At 33.7% G+C, this 20,906-nt stretch overlaps 1 protein-coding gene across 1 annotated transcript; it reads right to left on the minus strand.

The window, feature by feature from the left end:
• Positions 1–6,874: 6,874 nt before the first annotated feature.
• Positions 6,875–11,676, minus strand: LOC25490587 (coniferyl alcohol acyltransferase). The gene is made up of 2 exons (XM_013604193.3): positions 11,184–11,676; positions 6,875–8,037 (listed from the first exon to the last, which is right to left on the minus strand). The coding sequence occupies exons 1-2, from the start codon at positions 11,598–11,600 to the stop codon at positions 7,042–7,044; spliced, it is 1,413 nt and encodes a 470-aa protein (XP_013459647.1). The 5' UTR covers positions 11,601–11,676; the 3' UTR covers positions 6,875–7,041.
• Between the last annotated feature and the right edge of the window lie 9,230 nt (positions 11,677–20,906).

Here is a 20,906-nt window from a genome sequence, read left to right on the forward strand (position 1 = left end):
GCCCTAGACATTGAGCCACCACCAACTACTCAGGATCACCTGCAAGTTACCCATAGGAAGGGCAACATTTTCAAGCAGAAGGGGTGAGATTCACAACAATAAATACAGATACAAAATTCATCAATTGAATCTAACACCCTAACACAATGATAATTCATCAATATTCAAATATATCATCATTAACAACATCAACAATAAATGGTAATTATAACTAACAACATCGACTCATGCAACTACTCAACGACTCCACTAAGACTCCTCAACAATGCACATGCATGTGGTACCATATTCAGGGCCGAAGCCCTCACCGCTAATTGAATGGTTAAAGCATTCATCAGAATATAAGTCCTCACCACTTTGAACAACAAGGTGTTCCAAGACATGAATCCTCCCGCTTTGAACGACGAGGCGTTCCAGGGCCAGAGCCCTCCCGCTTTTATGCTTATGCAACTGACTCCACTTGTGTATATCTACATACAACTCGACAATGCATATATGTATATATGACTTTCAACTCCAACTTAACAACATGTATGATTTAATTAAATAAAAGCATACATCACAGTCAACAACAGATCAGTATAATTCAATCCAACAATTCCAGAAAAATGCACAATTAATCGTAATCATGCTTAAACATCAAGATCATTCATTCAACATCATTCAATTAAATAACAAGCAGTTCAGATACTGGGCAACTCGCCTCGCGAGTGCATCTGCTCACTATGGCGAGCTCAGGAAAAAGGCTGCTCGCCGTGGTGAACTCAAGGCGAATGAGAAAAAGGGTGCTCTCGGGAGTTTTGACATTTTTCTCACTAAATCTTCATTTTTAAGCTCCCTATTCATCTTTTTAATCTGAAAATTGTCCCAGTCCTCTCTATTACAGCTTATAATAACAATCCATATTTTTCAACAATCCATCTTTCCCTATTCATTTTTTGACTTAAAACTATCCATATTACAGCTTATAATAACAATTCAAAAATCATGTTTTTCTCACAGGTACTCACCATGGCGAGTTGGCTTGCTCGCGGGGAGAGCTATGAACATTGCTCCCTCGCAAGGCGGGAAAGTCCACTCGCCTAGGCGAGCGATGAATGTCAGCACGACCAAAATGCAGGTTTTTTTTCCAAAAATCCAATTTTCTCACTTTCACTCCCCAAATTGGTTTACAGATGTGAAATAACTTACTGTATGCACTCAGAACCTATTTCTGTCATCAGAACAACAATCTCTACACTCAAATCACCCAAAAACCTAGAATTCGACATAAACCCCAAAATTCCCAATTCTAACATAAACCTGTTAAAATCAAAATCAAAATTCAACAACTATATTACTGAAGCAAACCTCACCCTTACCTTAATTCAGAAAGACAAATGCACAGCAATTCGGATTCCTTGGCTCTACTTGCTCTTCTCTCCCTTTTCTCCCAAAACTGACTGCTTTCACGTAAAAACGTTTCTGACTTCTCTTTCTCTTAACTCCCAAAATAATAACTCCCCTTTATTTCATTTACTCCTCCCTTAATTCTATTAATTCTAATTAACTCCCCAACCTCCAAAATAATATTAATTTCCCACTTATTCTAATTATTAATAAAATAAACTATATAATAAAATAATACACACCACATAAATCACAAATATTATTTAAAATCATATAAAAGACTCTAAATAAATCAAAAATAAATAAAATAACGACTAGGGCGTTACACATGACCCTTCTTTCCACAGTGAAAACATCTCTTGGTATCCCCAGGACAAGCATTACTCTTGTGGCCTTTCTCACCACAAGTAAAACAGACAATCTCTGCAGGAGCATCCTTCTTCTTAGGCTATCTATCTTCGACCATCTTCTGTTTGCCCTTATCAGCAAGGGTACTGTAAGGCTTAGGGCGACTCTGCTGACCCTTAGTCTTCCGCTCATTCACAATCTTGTAATGAGCCTTGGTATCCTCCTCCTAGATCCTGCAACTGCTCACCAGCTTAGAGAAAACTCGAATCTTCTAGTAACCAATTGCTCTCTTTATCTCAGCACGCAAACCGTTCTCAAATTTGATACACTTTAAAAACTCGGCAGTCTCTGGAGTGTAGTGTGGATAAAACTTTGCCAATTCCACAAACTTGGCAGCATACTTAGTCACGAACATGTTTCCTTGCTTCAGCTCAAGGAACTCGATCTCTTTCTTCCCGCGAACATCTTCCGGAAAGTATCTGTTTAGGAACTCTCTCCTAAACACAGCCCAGGTAACCACAGCACCGTCTTGCTCTAAGGTAGGTAGCAGACTCACCCACCGATCATCAGCTTCCTCGGCTAGCATATGCGTTCCAAAACGCACCTTCTGGACCTCTGAACACTGCATCACGCAGAAAACCTTCTAAATCTCCTTGAGCCACGTCTGGGCTCCATCAGGGTCATATCTTCCCTTGAAAGTAGGAGGATGATCCCTCAGAAAGGTCTCTAGCATCCTCCCTTCAACACTTCCACCAGCATTCGCATTAGGCTGTCGTCCCACAACTTGAGCTACGGCTTGTAGTGCAGCAGCTAACGCAGTGTCGTTTCTTCCAGCCATTCTTAATCTCTACAACAAGCAACAATAACATAAGATAGTAATATAACTATTACTAAAACTCGACACGACTCTTCTAATTGGCCGGACGGACCGACCTGCTCTGATACCAATTGTAACACCCCGTTTTCCCAACTTATAAATTTCATAAACATCTATCAGAGTAAACCACATATAACGGGATATCACACTTCATAAAAATCATAAAACAGATAATTAACTAATTATCCTTCAACATAAATCATTAACGTAATAGTAGCGGAATTATTTCAACATCATAAAAGTCTTGGCACGCAGACCTCATAAAAGTCATCTCATAAATTCAGTTAAACAACATAATCATAGCATATATGCAAAGGAAAGAGAAATAGCCACTAAAGATCCCCTCCCATTACGTATGAGAGCAACCTAAGACTCAGTGAGGGATAACCACTCATGACAGCAACTCCAGCTACTTAAACTTGATCACCTGCAAGTTACTCATACGAAGAGCAACATTTCCAAGCAGAAGGAGTGAGATTTCACAAAACAATAATATTAAGCATATAATTCAACAATTATAATTAACAACGTAAAAACATGTTATTACTCATCATTGATAATAATATATCATAAATCACTTCGTTCATAATAATCACAACTTCACAACTTATCATTTTCGACTCAACAAATGCAACTATGCAACTTATACCTCTTATATGCATGTGGTACCAATACAGGGCATCAAGCCCCCATCGCTATTTGAGTATTAATATACTTCCAGGGCATCAAGCCCCCATCGCTAATTGAGCTAAAGCTCCAACGTGTTGAGTACAAAGCTCCAGGGCATCAAGCCCCCAACAATGAAATGTTAATGCATGGACTCGACCTCTTAAACATCTTAATTCGACAACCTCTTATATAATCCAATAATTTGGAACATCATCATCTTCATCAACTTAGACCGACTCATGCAGCTTAGTTAAATAACAACAGCAAAATAGGCAGTATACAAAAACAGCATGACATAATAATATCAATTGCAATTCATCAACATCTTAAATATTCAAATATTCTTCAAGTAATGCATATAACATTATATCACATCAAAATCAACATCAACACATCTTAAACAGATTCACAGATTATAATTAACATCATCATTAAGTCTTAATGCTATCCCAAGGTTCAACTCTCGACAACTCGTGCAACAAAGGTCGCAAAATCTAACAAGGCACTCTGTTTTCTGGGTCACTTGTGAGGCGAGAGCCTCTGCTCCCCGTGGCGAGTTCAGGTCAGAATCCCACAAGTTTCATTCTACAATCTTTCCAGGTTCAATCTCATCCTACATTCTTTCCTAATCATTATTAGACATGTTCAGGCACTCAAAGGCATCTAAGGATCATCTCAAAAGTCAAAATCATGAAATCTTGCATTCTCTCTAGTCAAGCTCGCTAGGCGAGTTCATCTGCTCGCTATGGCGAGCTGCGACGTGCAACTCGTGAGGCGGGGAAAGGTTGCGCGCGAGGCGAGCGATGAAGTTCATCACTCGCCGTGGCGAGGATCATGGCTCGGGAGGCGAGCGATGAATGTGCTACGGGCAGAGGTGCAGTTTTTATGAAAAATCATCAACTCTCATGGTTTTAAGCTCAATCTCGATTCCAGAATTCATCGTAATCATTATCTAAGGTCTAGGGACAGTTTCTACATCAATCTAACAACTTTTCACCGTTTAATCATCAAATCTACCAATTTGACCTAGTTTCCGATTCCTCTTAAACTCATCCTAATTCATGTTAAACCTAACCATTGAATCACAGACTTAATAGAATTGCAAAGTTAGTCTCACCCTTACCTTATAGATGAAAATCGCAGCCTCTAGGTCTTCTCCCTCTCCTCTTGGTTTTTTCTCCCTTTTCTCCAAAATTGATCGTACATACGTTATGTTTTTCTAAACTAGGTTTCCATATTTATATCTCCTCCAACTATCTTATCTTATTTCTCTTTCTCCCCCAAAACTCTCTAAAATCTCAAAACAACCCCTAAACTCAATATTTATTTTATTTTCAAATCTTATTTTATTAAACAATGAAATAAGTCACAACTCCTCATAAAATCATATAAAACCACCTCAATCATATAAACCTCTTAAATCACACATATATCATATAAATATAATATAAACTCATCTAAATAACTTCTAGACTCAATTAAATAATTAAATAATTCGAAACGGACGTTACACTTCGCACGGGTTGAATTATGTGTTCTTCAAAAAAAAAATATCTAAAGAATAATTGTCGAAAACATGGAACATTGTTGTTCTTCGCACATTTCAATACATGTTAATTTGTAAATTACCAAACTAAGGTAATTTGTAATTTGTAGACTAAGGTAATACATGGTAAGTAACATAGCAACTATTGTCATTGTAGACTAAGGTAATACACATTTCAAATAAATGATTGCTATGAACTTAAAGGTATTAGATTCATCAAGACTAAGGTATTAAAATACCATTGATTCATCCAGAAGTCCTAACTCAACTGGAAAAATGCCGAAATTGTTAGGCCGGATGCCATGACCGGGGTTCGAACCCCGATACCTCCACTTGTGTGTGTGAGTTTATAATGGCTTTGCCATTTCGTCTATCTATAAAAATAAAAAAAAATGCCATTTGAACACATTATGCGAATATGATGATCAATTTTCTTTTTACATATCCAAGAAAAAAAATTCGCAACCTTTAATAACATTCCGAATCACGCGTTTTGCATTAATAGAAAAGGTCATTAGTTTTAACCTAATATCTAGGGAGTTCAATGTTAGATGTAGTTGGCCGATTATAAGAATAACGAAATGCAAAAAGACATCTAGATAATTACATGCAACTTATTTAACCATTGAAGTTCGTTGTAGCAAGTTGTCATGTTAAACTTAATATATTACAAATAACCAAAAGAAGCCTTCTCTGTTGCAATAAAGAGAGGACAAAATAATGTACTCCCTCCGTATTAAAATATAAGTAAAATTGATTTTTTAGCTTCATTTAATTAATGAAGTATGTGGTTCATATTATAGACCACATACATCATTAATTGAATGAATCAAAAAAGTCAATTTTGCTTATATTTAAAAACGAAAGGGAGGGAGTATAAGCAAGTAGATTTGCAATCCTGACACCAAAGAAACACACTCCTTTCAAGACCTAATGATGACACCCAAGAAATATGTTTCTCACAGAACCTAATGCCATTAAGTATAAAGCTATCGCAACATACATTATATTAAAGAAATTGAACCTAATCCAACTTTGATAACACTGCATCACCACCACGCATCACCACCACCACTGTATCACTACGCTGCCAAACATCCTCACCAAAAAATAGGAAGCAACACAAATATAGATCTAGAGGAAGACGAAATCTAACAACAAAACACGGACAATGACGTCAGTTTGAAGCGGAAACACAACCTAGATCGTAAAAACCAGCGCAGTTGTTCTAATATTGTTTTTTATTGTGGAGACGATGTAGTTGTTCTTGTTGTTATGGATGTATACAGGAATCAAACGATGAATGAAAGCTCATAGGGTGTACTAAACATGATGAACGTTTCATAGGCTAAAACCAGCGCTAACAATACAAGAAAACAGTTACAAAATCTAACATCAAATTTACAAAATTAACCTTTAATTAATATTAGTTAAAAATAATATAAAATTGTTTTGTGGTAAAAAGCAAATGGATGTAGATTTTGCTAACTTAATCTTTCATGTTTTTAGGTGGAGGTCTAAAACTATTCTGTAGTGTTTATTCTGTTCACATAATTATGTATCTCCCTTAGAGGTACACCCTTCACTATATAAACATTATTTATGTGTGTGATCTATTTAATGTGGGACATTGTGATTAGTCTTTTAACTTTCAATTTTCATACATGTTCCAACAATATATACATGATCGAGGTCTTAAAAAAGTTGAATTTTTAGACACTAACCTACTTGATAAAAATAAAAAGTTGGATTCTTTTAAACATATATAATAAGAAAATTGAAGTTAAATTCATTAGTTTTGTTTGCATTCAACAAGGTTTGGCATAATAAGAACTTCTTTTGCTTATGTAAAAATGAATGGTTCAGTTCCATTATTAATTAATGGTTTAGAATTTCAATTCATTTAAGGAAAACGTCCCCTTGAAGGAATATTACATCAAACTTTCAAGTCAACAACTCCTTAATAATTTGTTTTCAGCAACATTCATATGAATAGGGACTTTGATTTCTTTACTTAAACCGTATGATTAAAGTAAAACGTAGAATAACCAAATCCACAACCATTATAAATTAACAATGTTGCATAGATTACAAGCTTGCTACCATATGTGATGTCACACTTTTGTTGCAATACTCATGTATAAATACGATGTCCAAACTTTTAACCACTAAAACGCCAAGTCAACATGCATGATTAGTAATAACATATCCATCATTGATTGAGATAATCCCAAGTCAAAGGCATAAAGACATGATCTGCCTCAGACTCTATGATGTCCAATTGCTCTTTCAAAAGATGCATGTAAACAACCCAATCACCATTCCTTAGAGGGCTTGGCATTGGCATCACATAACCAGCTTCACCTCCCCAAGGAAAATGGTAGGATGCAAACACAACTTTTCCCCATCCAAAATCCACCTTGTCTTCCGGAAATCTTTGCCCGGAAGATACCACAAAAGCCGGCCCTTCATTGGTGCCACCACTATAAATCTTCGCCAATCCAGGAACAGGTCGATGTGCTTCCACCCAATCAATGAGCCCTAGGAAATGTTCCTCAGTTGTTGCTACTGACACAAACTCGCGAACCTCGTCAACCACCCACCCTAATGGCTTATCGACCAACTCCTCCACTGATTTCCCGCCAAATGGGATAGAAAGAACATTACCAAAATAGTGTGTCATCAATGCTTCTCCCCGGTCCTCATCGCTACTATTGTTGGCAATTCTCCTTCTTCCATCAACCACTATGCCCATTTTGGCAATGACCATTTTACTACCGTCCCTTGTGACTGCTTTAGCAACCAACTTCCACAAGTAGGCGGAAAAAGACTCAAGCTTCGAAGGCTTAGTGGTGCCATTTTTAGCCGAAGCACCGAGTGATTGCAAGCGGTGGAGCTCCTCTGCGGTGACGTAGTATATTCGGCTAAGTAACGGCTTTGTAGCAGTGGCCGAAGGAGGAGGGAGTTTGGAAATGGGAATGTACATATCGTCAAGGGAAGGGTGGATGAAACTTGGATGACGAGGGCTGAGGAGGGAGCGACGAAAACATGGTTTATTAGTGATTGTTATTGTTGTGGGCTTGATGGGCTTTACTGGGTGGGCCATCTCGGCCCATGATACTAGGAACATGTTTGTTGAATATGCATCTGCTATGCGATGATCAAATGTGCATGCCACTACTATCCCACCACACTTTAATGAAGTTGCCTGCATAGAAAATAAAGTCAATTAAAACATTAAATTTCAGTTACTATACTTCCAATAATACACAAAATGGTTTTACTTTGCAAGATTTTAAAACAAAATTTTGAAAATAATCAGACATAATATAAAAAATTGACTACCATAAAATAATAAATATTTGAATAGTTCTGCTTCATTTGGCTTTCTTGGGTGGCAAAATTGATCATTATTCCGTATCCAATCCATTCTTATTTAGAGAAAAAAGAAATAATGGATCGAATTCAGTTCATCCATTCATTTTATAATCGATTGGATCATCTTAAATATGAGTTTAGATCCTTTTATTTTTTATCCTCTTCATTTTTTTCATTACCGTATGAGAATACAAATGCAATAATGTGACATTTGACATGTCCAATTATTAAATATACACTTTAAAACTCTTTTAAACTTTTCACGTATTTAAGAGAATGTAATTGTTATTCCAAAAGAATTGCTCAAGAAATTTATTGAAGAAAATTATAACTTATAGTTTTAGTTTTTGATTCTGTGTTGTGGTTGTGTCGTGTCATCTGTGGCTGACTGTAATTCCACTCGAGCGTCGTCGTGTAGTCAATGACCAATTGTAATTCCACCCACCTATATGTGGCCGATTTAATTCTACATGTTTGTCATCGCGTAATCTGTGATTGATTGTAATTCCACCCACATGTTTGTAACCAACGTTAATTCTACCCGTGCATCGCACAGGCAACACACTAGTTAAATATACACTTTAAAACTCTTTAAAACTTAAGAAAGAGGTGGCATTTAAATGTAACTCGGATGGTAAGCTCTATGAACATTAATGATATGCATGGATCGAGATTCGAACCTCGAATTCTCCACACTTAAAATGTGTGAGTCTAACTATTAGACTTCTTAACTAAAAAAATGAAGAGATAAAGTAAAGAGAGAAAATGACAGGCATCATAACTCCTCAAATAGGGGTTCAGGTTGGATCAATTTTGGCTAACTCCATTATCCAACCCAATCAAATTTCAATGACGTCGAGTAAAAAATAATCGTATCTTTAAAAAAAATTGCTCTTTACACATTGGTTTTTGCTTATTGAAACCTCAAAATACACAAATACCCCCAACGACAGTTAACTGTCGCTATGTTGCAAAAATTAAATGAAAATAAAAAAACCAACGGCACTTGAGAACCGTTGTAGCCTATCTCACAAAACCAACATGATAAATGTGCACTTAAGTGCTTATCAATGGCCTATATCACAGTTATATCCCTTTCAAATGTCCAATACCATTCCTTTTTTGCCTTTTGCATCTACCATCCCCTTGTCGGTTAACAAGGTGCATTGTAGACCACTATTCAAGTAGTGACTATTCCATCATTCTTATATGAGCTTAAGGTGGGTCATTTAAATGGATTTACGTGCCTTGTATCCAATACACGGTGGAATAATCTCAAGAAAATTGCTCTTCTTACAACATTTTTTGTTCATTCCAAACAACAAATACTTCTGCGTGAGTTAACTTACGCTGAGAATACTCATGTATAAGTTAATTCTCGCTAAGCTATTTTGTTGGGAATGAGTAAAAAATATTGTGAGAATAGTAGGGGTACCCTAATCTCAATTTCACTACATAGTACACTTGATTGTTGGATTTTACATGTCTTTTACCCATGGTTGTAACCTGTATGATGGATGTCACAACACGCTTGCATGTTGGTTTTAAGAGATAGGCTACAATGGCACTTAAGTGTTGTTGGGTGTTTTTTTTCCAATTTTTGAAAGGTAATGCCAGTTAACTATTATTGGTAGCAGCAGTTAACTACAGTATAGGATATTAGTATATTTTTAAGGTGCAAATGAGCAAAAATTAAAGTGAAAAGAGCAATTTCTATCTTTTAAACCATAAAGAATCAACCCAATTTGACGATTAAAGTGTTGTTTTGGGTTAGATCATTGGTAGTAAATTGAAATCCCGAATATAATTAAATCCCACTATTTTTTTTTTTTGAACTAAATTCTGTCATTTAAAATTTTAACTTTTGTCGTAAATTGAAACATTTTTGTATCAACGTATAAGAGTTTTAAATTATATTAAAACAATTTAAATTTTTTGAACGGCTTTTGAGTTAGAGAGTTCACATATTTGAAATTATAACTTTTACCCGTATCAAACCATTTCAACTTTGAATGAATTGGATCTAATCTTAAAATAGTTTGGATAAAGTATGGGTTGCCCTAATTTAGGTCATCGGTTGAATGTTTCACCTAACTCCTGAACATCACTCCTAACCTCAAGTAAACTTATAACATTTGTTAAAAAAAATTAATCAATAAAATAAATTAAATAATAGTTTTTTATTCATAATATTAGATAAAGGATTTTTTTTATATGCAGATAAGGGATTTAAAAATAATATATGTAATGTTTTATTATTAGTTGATATTAATCATATTTTACTAAAGTAATTATAACCTAATTTGGATCATCCTTCAAAAAAAAAAAAAAAAACTAATTTGGATCATCAGGTTGAATGTGTCACCCAACTCCTGATCACCACTCCTCACCTCAAATAAAATTATAACATTCGTTAAAAAATATTAATCAATAAAATACACTAAATAATAGATTTTTATTTAGAACGTGAGATAAAGGATTTTGCATAAGCAAATAAAGGATTTAAAAAATAATACATGTAATGTTTTTTTATTAGTTGATATTAATCATATTTTACTGAAATAATTATAAATTTGATTCCTAATAGAATAATATTTGATCAAGTTTTGCTTACCTTTCAATAGAACTCTCGATGACAAAAGTTTTGTTCCTCTAGGAATCAGAGGTTAACACACAACAAAAAAGTAAATCAATGTACTAGGGTGGAAGTTGTGGTGCTGGTTGACGACAGAGCTTGTAAAATTTTACAAGGGTATTTGTTGACGGCGGTCAAGGGACTTGGATAATGAATGAATTTGATTTTATTTTTGAGCTTTTGAAAATTTAAAATGAATTAATGAATTGTTTAAATCCATCTATTACAGATAAAAAAAAAATTATTTATATATTTCACTTTTACTTCTTAAAAAAAGAAACTATTACTGTCCGAATAAAACATATTCAATCCATCCATTTTGTCACCCCATAGTTTTATACCTGGATTGCGAGCACGCCATGCTTCTTCTTAGGAACAAACTTTCCTTCAACAGATTCATCAGGGTTATAAAAATTGAGGCATTGAAGTTCAACATCAGCAACAGCTTCAACAAAATCAACACCACGATTATTACAAAGAAGCTCAGGTTCACCCACAGAATTGGACACAACTTCACCTGCAAAGGCATAGTATGAGACCAAAACCTTAGCCAATGCCTTCTTGAGAGACACAACCATAGATTCAAAGGTTAATATCATGGGATTCTTGTAACAAAAGAACACACCAACATCCACTGCAGGTAGAAGTAAATCAAGGTTAGAGAGTGGTAGCCAATGTTCTTGTATTGGTAACACTGCTGCCACTACCTCTTCATTTGTCACACTCACAATGAAATTATCTCCATTTCCAATACCCATATTCTTAGATATAATTAAGTAAGGATATTGATGGGTGTTGTTAAATTGATTGTAGTTTGGCAAAGTGGTTGTGTTGTGTATATATATATATATAGAAAGGGAGAGTGATGAAGTGGTTAGATTTTGGTCAATGTTGGTTCATCTAGTGTTGGTAGTTTCAAAACAACATCGTACATATGACAGCAAATCATCCAAACTTATTTCCAATAATTTTTTTTTAGAATGTCCATATTTTTTGGGTGGTGGCCCGGGTTCGAATCCCGAACCTTGCATATATTATGCATTGTCAATATCAACTGAGCTAATTTCACGAGGACTTTAAGATGTCCATATTTTAGTTGGTATAAGGCCCCTTAATTGAAAAAAAAAAAATAGAATATACCTATTTTAATAACAAAAGATATAAAATATTTTACTTTTTTCTATAGATTTCATCCGTAATTTTATTCGATGTGTGTCAGACATTAAAAATAAATATTTTTTTCCAGCCGAAAATTGAATATTGACTACTTATAATTGTACTTTTTTTAAGTATTCTAATTGCTAGAAATTCACTCTTTAAAGTGAATAAGTAGATATCAGAAATTTGAATGTGCGTAATATCTCTACCAATTAAATTAGGTTCGGAAAGATGATTTTTAATTGTGGTTAATATTCAACAAAAAAACATCTTGATTAAAATTATTTTAAAAAAATAAGGAAATGTTAACCAATACTCAGGAAACACTTCGTAAGACCTTTAAATAAAGAAATATTATTTTAGAATCCTTGTAGAGAAGTGTTCTAATGACACTCGTTAACAACATCAAAAAATATATTATAACCATATGTCACTCTGATTAAAATCGTGGTTCAACTCCCGGGAAAACAAAATCAATACAAATGAGAAGTAGCACTAAGGGAGTATGACTTTCCCACCGAATTTCATTTTTATAATAATTTAGTAAGAAAAAAATATTATAATCAATTAATTTGATTAAAAAATTGTGAATACTCTTCCTCTTTTTTATAAAAAAATGTGAATACTCTTATACCCTTTAAATACGTCGGTTATATAAGTGTGTTAAATAATTATTCTAATGAGAGAATGTTTGGTGATAATCATATGATCACTTAACTTTCCGAATATATTAAAACTTTAGAAAGGAAAAATAAGTATCTGCGTAATTCAGATAGGTCTTGATTTTTGTAGTTTAAAAAATCATGTCTACATTATTTGTGAGAGTGCTTGTTTGGAAGCAGTTGACTTGATTATTGATGGTCGTGATCATACGTTGCATACTTATGCTACTGACATCCTTCATATTAGAGATGTTTTACATGAAAACGGTAATACAACATTGGTGCATGTTCTTAGGGAACAAAATATGTTTGCATATTTTATAGTTTAGGAAGGATCACATGCAAGGTGCTCTGCTTACTGGAACTGTCCTCCATCTAGCATGGACTCTCTCATTCTGATAGATAAGCTTGGATCTTGGTTATTCTTCTCCCTCTTTTTTTTTTTTTTGCCTCATTACTTTGTAACACTACCAAAAAAAAATACTCAAAAAGTCAATATGAAGTATTGTTGAGTTCATTCCATCTAGATCTAGCAAAAATCCTACTCACTAATAAGTTGTTTGCTCAATAAACTCAATACTGAATGGTCCAATTCCTTAAGTCAATTTATTTGGACCAAGTTTATTGGGAAGGAGGCAATATATGCCGGCAAAAAGGTCTTGACATTTTACAATGTTATTTTTTTAGGCTTTATAGAACCTTTGGCTCTTGACCAAAGAAGGTTATTTGGTTCATCTGAAATGGTAAACAATTTTTTAGAAAAATGTCAATGTTCTTGTTTCTCTGTCGACCTTTTACCTCCCTCCCGTAAAAAAGACCTTTTTTGTTTGGACCGTAAAAAGATTCTTAATAAAGATGTATTTTTTATTCGTTCAATACTTCAAAAAAATGGATTAAATTTTAAGTATGATTTAAATATAGTACCCTTTTGAGTTTTTTATTTATCTCTTTGGCTTAATTGTTCTTTTCGTCCCTTAAGTTATTATTTGGTATCGCTTTGGTCCCTTCAGTAAAAACAAAATTGTTTGGGTACTTTATCTTTATCTCCGTTACATGTTTTAGTCTCTTCCGTTAATTTTAATATAAAAAAACGTTAACTGCTATCCACGTGTCATTTTGACATCGGCTGAAAAACTTAATTTATTTTTTTCATCTTCTTCCCCCATTTTCTGAAAAATAAGAACAACACCAACAACACTTTCTTGAAAAAGAAAAAGAAAAAAATAACAACAACAACAACAAGAACAAACAATAACAACAAGCAGCAACAACAACAATGAAAAAAAAACAAATCTACAAACAAAATCAAATCATCTTCAACACCTTCATTCATATTCAAACATAAAATATAAAACATTTAAAAACTCAAATTCATCATCTCAAAAACACCAACAACACTCAATCTACCTCAGAAAAAATTGGAAATTGGTGTCGTTCTTCAACCTTGGATTCAATTGGGTGTTGTGCTAGTTATCCCAATTGGATTTAGCACCAAAGTCGCCTTCTTGATAATTAATTTCAGGTGTGTTCACGTGTGTCTCTCGTTCTTAGCACCAATGTTGATGTTTTTCAAAATTGCACCACTTTGTGTATTTTTTCCACCGACCCATTGGAATTGAAGCGTGATATGGTGAATGGGTTAAGAAACCCATGTGTGTGGTGAAGAGAATCCCAATGTTGTGACAGTGTGATGCGTGAAAAGAAAAAGGAATTGCAGTGGTAAGTGTGAACAAGAGACACACTGTGAGAGCGAGAGACAGATACTGTAACACCCCGTTATCCCAAAAATTATAATAATAATAAATAATATTTAATTACTTGAAAAATTTCCGTTATTTTGTCAAGTTGGAAATTTTTCATTATTGATATTTGATTATGAGTTATTAAATGGTAAAGTGAATAAAAATTTCCAACTTGACGGGCTATTCCTAAAGGACCTAATGAATTATTATTATTAATTGGAATTTTAGGATTTTTTTTTTATCCCGTTGTGATATTTAACATTACTGAATGGTCTTATTTGAAAACAATTAGATGATGACAAAATTATCCAAGATCGGCATTACTTAGATCGGGTTTAAAAAATTTATCATTTTCGTCCATTAAATAATATTTAATTACTTGAAAAATTTCCGTTATTTTGTCAAGTTGGAAATTTTTCATTATTGATATTTGATTATGAGTTATTAAATGGTAAAGTGAATAAAAATTTCCAACTTGACGGGCTATTCCTAAAGGACCTAATGAATTATTATTATTAATTGGAATTTTAGGATTTTTTTTTTATCCCATTGTGATATTTAACATTGTTGAATGGTCTTATTTGAAAACAATTAGATGATGACAAAATTATCCAAGATCGGCATTCCTTATTTCTATTCAACAACATATGAATAGTTCCGTGATTTTGGCTAAGTGATTTTTTAATTTTTGCCTTGTAATGAATGGAAAAAAAATGGATTGATATTGATCCGATCCGATTCATTATCCGCGATCAATCCTAAACCAGATGGGTCATTTCTTTTTCTGATATATGCAGTATTTGATTTTACTAAGTCAATTCTTAGAAAATACTCAATCAAACCGTTTGTACTTACTTCAACAAAGGAAGAGGGGGCCTCCTCAATAGAAGGACTTTTTTTGCCTTGATCCCAATTCAAGACTAAACAAGTCCGAACTAATTGAATCCTTGTGTCGGAAATTCCCCGAATGGATTTTCCATTTCCATAAAGAATATAATTGACAACTTTGAGTTCCAGATTATCCCTTTCCTGGAATAGATCTTGGGGAAAAAGTTTTATAAAATCGATACTGTGCGGTATTTCATATAAAATTACAGGTCGAACCAAAACAAAATACTTTTTCTTGGTAGTTGCGATCCATTGGACATAGATCCAATTATTAATTTTTTTTGATTTCTTACGTTTTTTTTTTACCGTTCCGGGTGGTATCAAGATAGAACTGTGTCGGGATATCTTATCCCTCTCTCCGGGAAAATGGATATTTCCAGAAAATAATTTTAATTCGATTTTTTTTTTCTTTTCTAATCGGACCAATCCGCCTACTCGACTTCTTATATTGAAAGTGATTGGTGTTCCTATTCCAACGAGACTATTATTCCGTACCATTATGGAAGAAGATTCGGGTAAAATATGCACTTCTTCGGGAATAAAAAAAAATCGATCTACTTTGATTTGGTATTTTGGCTTTAATTCTTTGATTCCTCGATACTCAATGAAATCTTCTTTTTGAAAAACGGAATGAATTCCTATAGTTCTATATTTAGTAATTCCTGAATTCTGTCTTCTGTATTGAGGATCATCGAAATAAGCAAAAATACTATTTCTATGAAAAATACCATTGATAGGTATTTCAATGGAAACACCAAAAGGGCGCATTAGTTCGTTCTTTCGTTCTTGAATCGATTGGAATGGAATAAGAAATCGATTTCTTCGTCTTTTGGCCAATAAATAAAAAGTATCGTGAAAAATAGCAGGATACATTAAATGAGAATGATCCGTACATATCATTTGATTCAATATTGAATAATTGCTAATCCCCTTTTCTTTTGTACCAAAGGTCTTCAAACTTAATAATTTGAGTTTTACTTCATCATTACTTACTAAAAGATTAGAAATATTTCTTTTTCCAGTAGAAAGAGAATCAATGTTAATTTGATCTTGATCCTTGCGAAGTAAAAAATGGATTGTATCAGACCTGCACGACTTTTCTGATAAGATCCATAAATGACTTGTTTTTGGTAAGATATGTACATTACTATACAAAAATTCGGATGCATGGTACACATCGGTACTCCAATGCATTTCCCCTTCTGAGTCAGAATAAATATGTTTTCGAACCCTTTCTTTCAAATTAAAAGTAGATGTTCCCGCGCGGATCTCAGCAATCACTTGTTCTGATTTTACATATTGATCATTTTGAACTAATAGAAAACTTTTTGGTGGAATAATCACGTTATGTATAATATCGTCACTTTCAATAGTTACATACAAGTCTATATTACATATAAAAGCAGGATATCCATGAAGGGGTGTTTAACTCTGCACGTTACCCACGGTCGAGACAACATTCAAACAGAAGGGGTGAGATTCACAATCAACAATAATAGACATAAAATTCATCAATTGAATCTAACACCCTATTATAATCAACATTTCAATATTTAAATATATTTCGTGTTCACATCAAATTCATCATAATCAACTTCAACCAATTACGTAGAAAGTATCATTCAATCACCGACAATGACTTATGCAATGACATGACAACACCACTAAGACTCCTCGACAAATGCAACTAGACACATGTATGTGGTCCTACCATATTCAGGGCCGAAGCCCTCACCGCTGTTTGAATGGTTAAAGCATTCATCAGGACCTAGGTCCTCACCGCTTTGAACAACAAGGTGTTCTAGGACATAAGTCCTCCCGCTTTGAACGACAAGGCGTTCCAGGGCAAAATCCCTCCCGCTTTTATATGCTTATGCAATGGACTCCACTTGTGTATATCTACATACAACTCAACAATGCATATATATGTATATGACTTACAACTCCACAATTCAACAACATGTATGATTTTAATTAAATATAACATACATCCCAGTCAACAACAAATCATCATAATCAACCAATAATCTCAAAAAAATGCATAATTAATTATAACCATGCTCATACATCAAGATCGTTTAACACAATGCAATTAAATAACAACAGCTTCAGGAACTGAGCAACTCGCCTCGCAAGTACTTCTACTCACTATGGCGAACTCAAGAAATGGGTTAAATACTCTCAAACACCTTAATTGAACTCATAGCACTTCTAGTTTGGAGGTTTGGAATTATTCTATAAGTTTTGGATTAACTTAGAAATGGTTATGCTGAATTTTCCTACGATTTCACTAAGACCTCCTTGGAGTATTTTCATCATATCTCAAAAACTAAAAATCATTTTCAAGTCAAACCAACTCCATTAGAAAGCTAACAAAATTATCTACAACTTTCATGTTTACACCAAGACCCAAATCAAAACGGAAAGGGGTGAAAATAGTGAAATAAGAAGGATCTGATTCACAGAAATCGTGTCACGATTGTAGAAAATCGTGCCACGTTTTTGTGCCCAGAACCATTGAATTTTCGGCCAACAAAATCGTGCCACGCTTGCCAAATCGTGACACGTTTTAACAGCATCAGGTCCAGAAATCTGCTTCTCAAAAAGTGCGATTTTCACCATTTCGCGCGTAAAATTCCAACCGTTAATCGGATTTTGGTGCCGTTTTCGCCTACACGCTCCTGACACTTGGCTCTATCTTAATTTACAGCAATTTCAAGTCTTAACCCTCCCAAGTATCATTTTCCCCAAAACTCACATAGTCTCTTATTTGCAAAACGTTTAGACACCGACTTTTCAAGGGAAAATCCCAATTTTCATTAACCCAACCCCAAAATTGATTGGAGCATTAGACTATGAATAATCTAAAATCGAAACACCATCCGTACACAAATTCTATGGATTTTCTATTCAATTAATAACTAATTGCAATTCTCAAAACTTAATCCCAATTATTCAACCTAAGAACAACAACACGTTAATTCTCAAATTCAGAATTATACACTATGATTACTGAGTGTTAGTCTCACCCTTACCTTAGATTGATGAACAAAGCTCTACCCGATCTTCTCTTGGATACTCTTGGCTCCCTCTTGGTTTTTCTCCCAAAAACTGCTTCCACGTGAAAATGTTTCTGACTGACAGTTTCCCCAACTTCTCCCCTATTCTTAACTTCCCCAATTATAACACTTAACTCCTACTTAATTCCTTTAATTAAAATATAACCCCCAAAACTCCAATTATTCTAAATTCCCACTTATTCTATTAAATAGTAACATAACTTATTTAATAAAATATAACACACCACATAATAATATAAAATCACACACATATATATATATATATATATATATATATATATATATATATAAGACTTTAAATCGACCAATAATAATTAAATAAAATTGGGGCGTTACAGGTACCGTGATAAAAGTGAAGGGTTTGTTTATGGGTTTTTATTGCTAAATTTTTCAACTGTTAGTTGTAGTTGTTGTTGATGTTTTGAAGATTTTGGTTGATTTTCCCATTGTTATTGAATCTGGAAAAAAATAAATTAGGAAATAGATATGAAGATTTTGGTTGATTTGCTTTAGGGAGATTGAGAAATTGTGTTGTTTAGATTGAAAGAGATGTTTATGAATGGAAAAATTGGTTATTGATTAAGTTTATAGATTTATTGAAGATGATGAAAAGGAAAAACAAAATATGGGTTGGGTGTTGTTGATGATGAAGATCACGAAAAAGAGGATGGAAGGAGAAGGAAGAAGATCAATAATACAAACTCTAACGTTTTTTTGAATTTTTTAACGGAAGGGACCAAAACAGGTAATGGAGATAAAGATAAAGTACTCAAACAATCTTTTCTTAAGTTAAGGGACCAAAGTGGTACCAAATAAATAGTTAAGGGACCAAAAACGCATTTAAGCCTATCTCTTTTTATAAGACCTTTATCAATTTTTAAATGCACCCATTTTTCTTTACTAAATTATTTACTTCTTTAACACATACTCTTAATTATGTTACATTTTTACGCAGTTTGTAATAAATACTCGGTTAAAATATTAATTAATTCTCTTTCTTAAAGGATAAACTTCTAAAACAACACCAATTGTCAACGAATTTAGAGTAAAATCAGTTTTGATCCCTATAAATATCCTCCGTTGTTTGAGTTTTTGATCCCCACTAATTGATTGTATTAAAAAGAGTCATTCGACTTTGAAAAGTATAAACTTGTCTTTCGGCGCTTCTGAAATATGTCATGCCGTGTCTTCAAATCTACATTCTTTCTTTATATATAGGAACATTTTGTGGATTCATAGGATTCAGAAATTTAATATGTCGTTGTTTGAAAAGTGGTATAGGAGGATGTGTGTGGATCAAGGGAGTTTCTAGTACAATGTTGGCTCTATAAAAGAAACAACGCGTTTGATGATTTGTTTGCAGGCATAATTTTTGTTCGTTTAGGTTTAGACTAATACCTCAAATTCTTCCTTGAATTTTTAAAAATTGGCCAAATTCATCGCTGAATTTTGCGAAATATCTATTTAGTCCCTGAATTTTACAAACGTCCATCAAAATGGTCCCTCTGTCCAAAATCACCGTTAGTGGTGATGATGTGTCCTTTTGCATGTTGTGTTGTCTTGTACACTTGTCAATAAGGCAGCCACGTGTACAAGGACTAAATTGATGGAAATGGTAAAAATTTGAGATTTAACTTTTCAGTGTAATTTTTCCTGTGTTTCCAATTATATCCCTCTATTACATGTGTTGTCCTGGATCGATTTGAGACTTACTGTCATAATTTGAGGACTAATTTGATGGATTTTGTTATAATTTAAGGGCTCATATGATTGATTTTATTTCCAGAGAATGAGTACAAGGAGATATGGCATGAGAGGACCAGTGATTTCAAATGACATGCATAAACAAACACCACTGAGGGGTCCTGCTCCACAAAATCCAACTGCTCCTGGAGTTATTAGAGTTTCAAATCCAAATTCCGGGTCATCCGCTTCTACTCAACCCCAATACATGGAGTTTATCCCAACTCCAAGATTTCCAAAGTATTGATGCATGTTTAAATTATGTTTTTGAACTAGTTTAATTAATGCTTTTTGGACTTGTTTAGTTTATGCTTTTCTGGATATGTAATCACTTAAGAACATCAAATGATTTGATGACTTGATGGCTATGTAATGTTATTTTTTTGGCTATGTAATCACTTATGTACATCAAATATATGACTTATGATGATATGCAAATGTCTGTCTTTTTATAATCAAAGTATCTGTCTTTTACTTTTTACTTTGTTAAGCAAATGTATGCACCAAGGATCACAATGATATCTGTTGTGAAAATTCAAGGACCTATTTGATGGTATTTTTACTAATTTGAGTATCGATATGATGGATATGATATAATTCAAGGACCAATTTGATTGAAATTTTTTGACAGAAAGGTTTGATTCATTCATTGACAACCTCTTTTCATTACAACATTACATGGAATTGGCACAATACAATAGCATTTTAAACAACTCAATCAAACAAAATACTTCTATCAATATCTTAATCAACCTAAGCTCACTTCCTACACAATCAACTTTATCCATCAA

Source organism: Medicago truncatula, chromosome 3 (genome assembly GCF_003473485.1).
Source record: "Medicago truncatula cultivar Jemalong A17 chromosome 3, MtrunA17r5.0-ANR, whole genome shotgun sequence".
Taxonomy (NCBI): Eukaryota; Viridiplantae; Streptophyta; class Magnoliopsida; order Fabales; family Fabaceae; genus Medicago; species Medicago truncatula.

Excerpts from the sequence above, each read along its gene's own strand:
- LOC25490587 (XM_013604193.3), bottom strand. The coding sequence starts at position 11,600 with ATGGGTATTGGAAATGGAGATAATTTCATTGTGAGTGTGACAAATGAA. Across the intron at positions 8,038-11,183 it reads ATGGCGTGCTCGCAATCCAG|GCAACTTCATTAAAGTGTGG; the intron begins GTATAAAACTAT and ends TTTTCTATGCAG.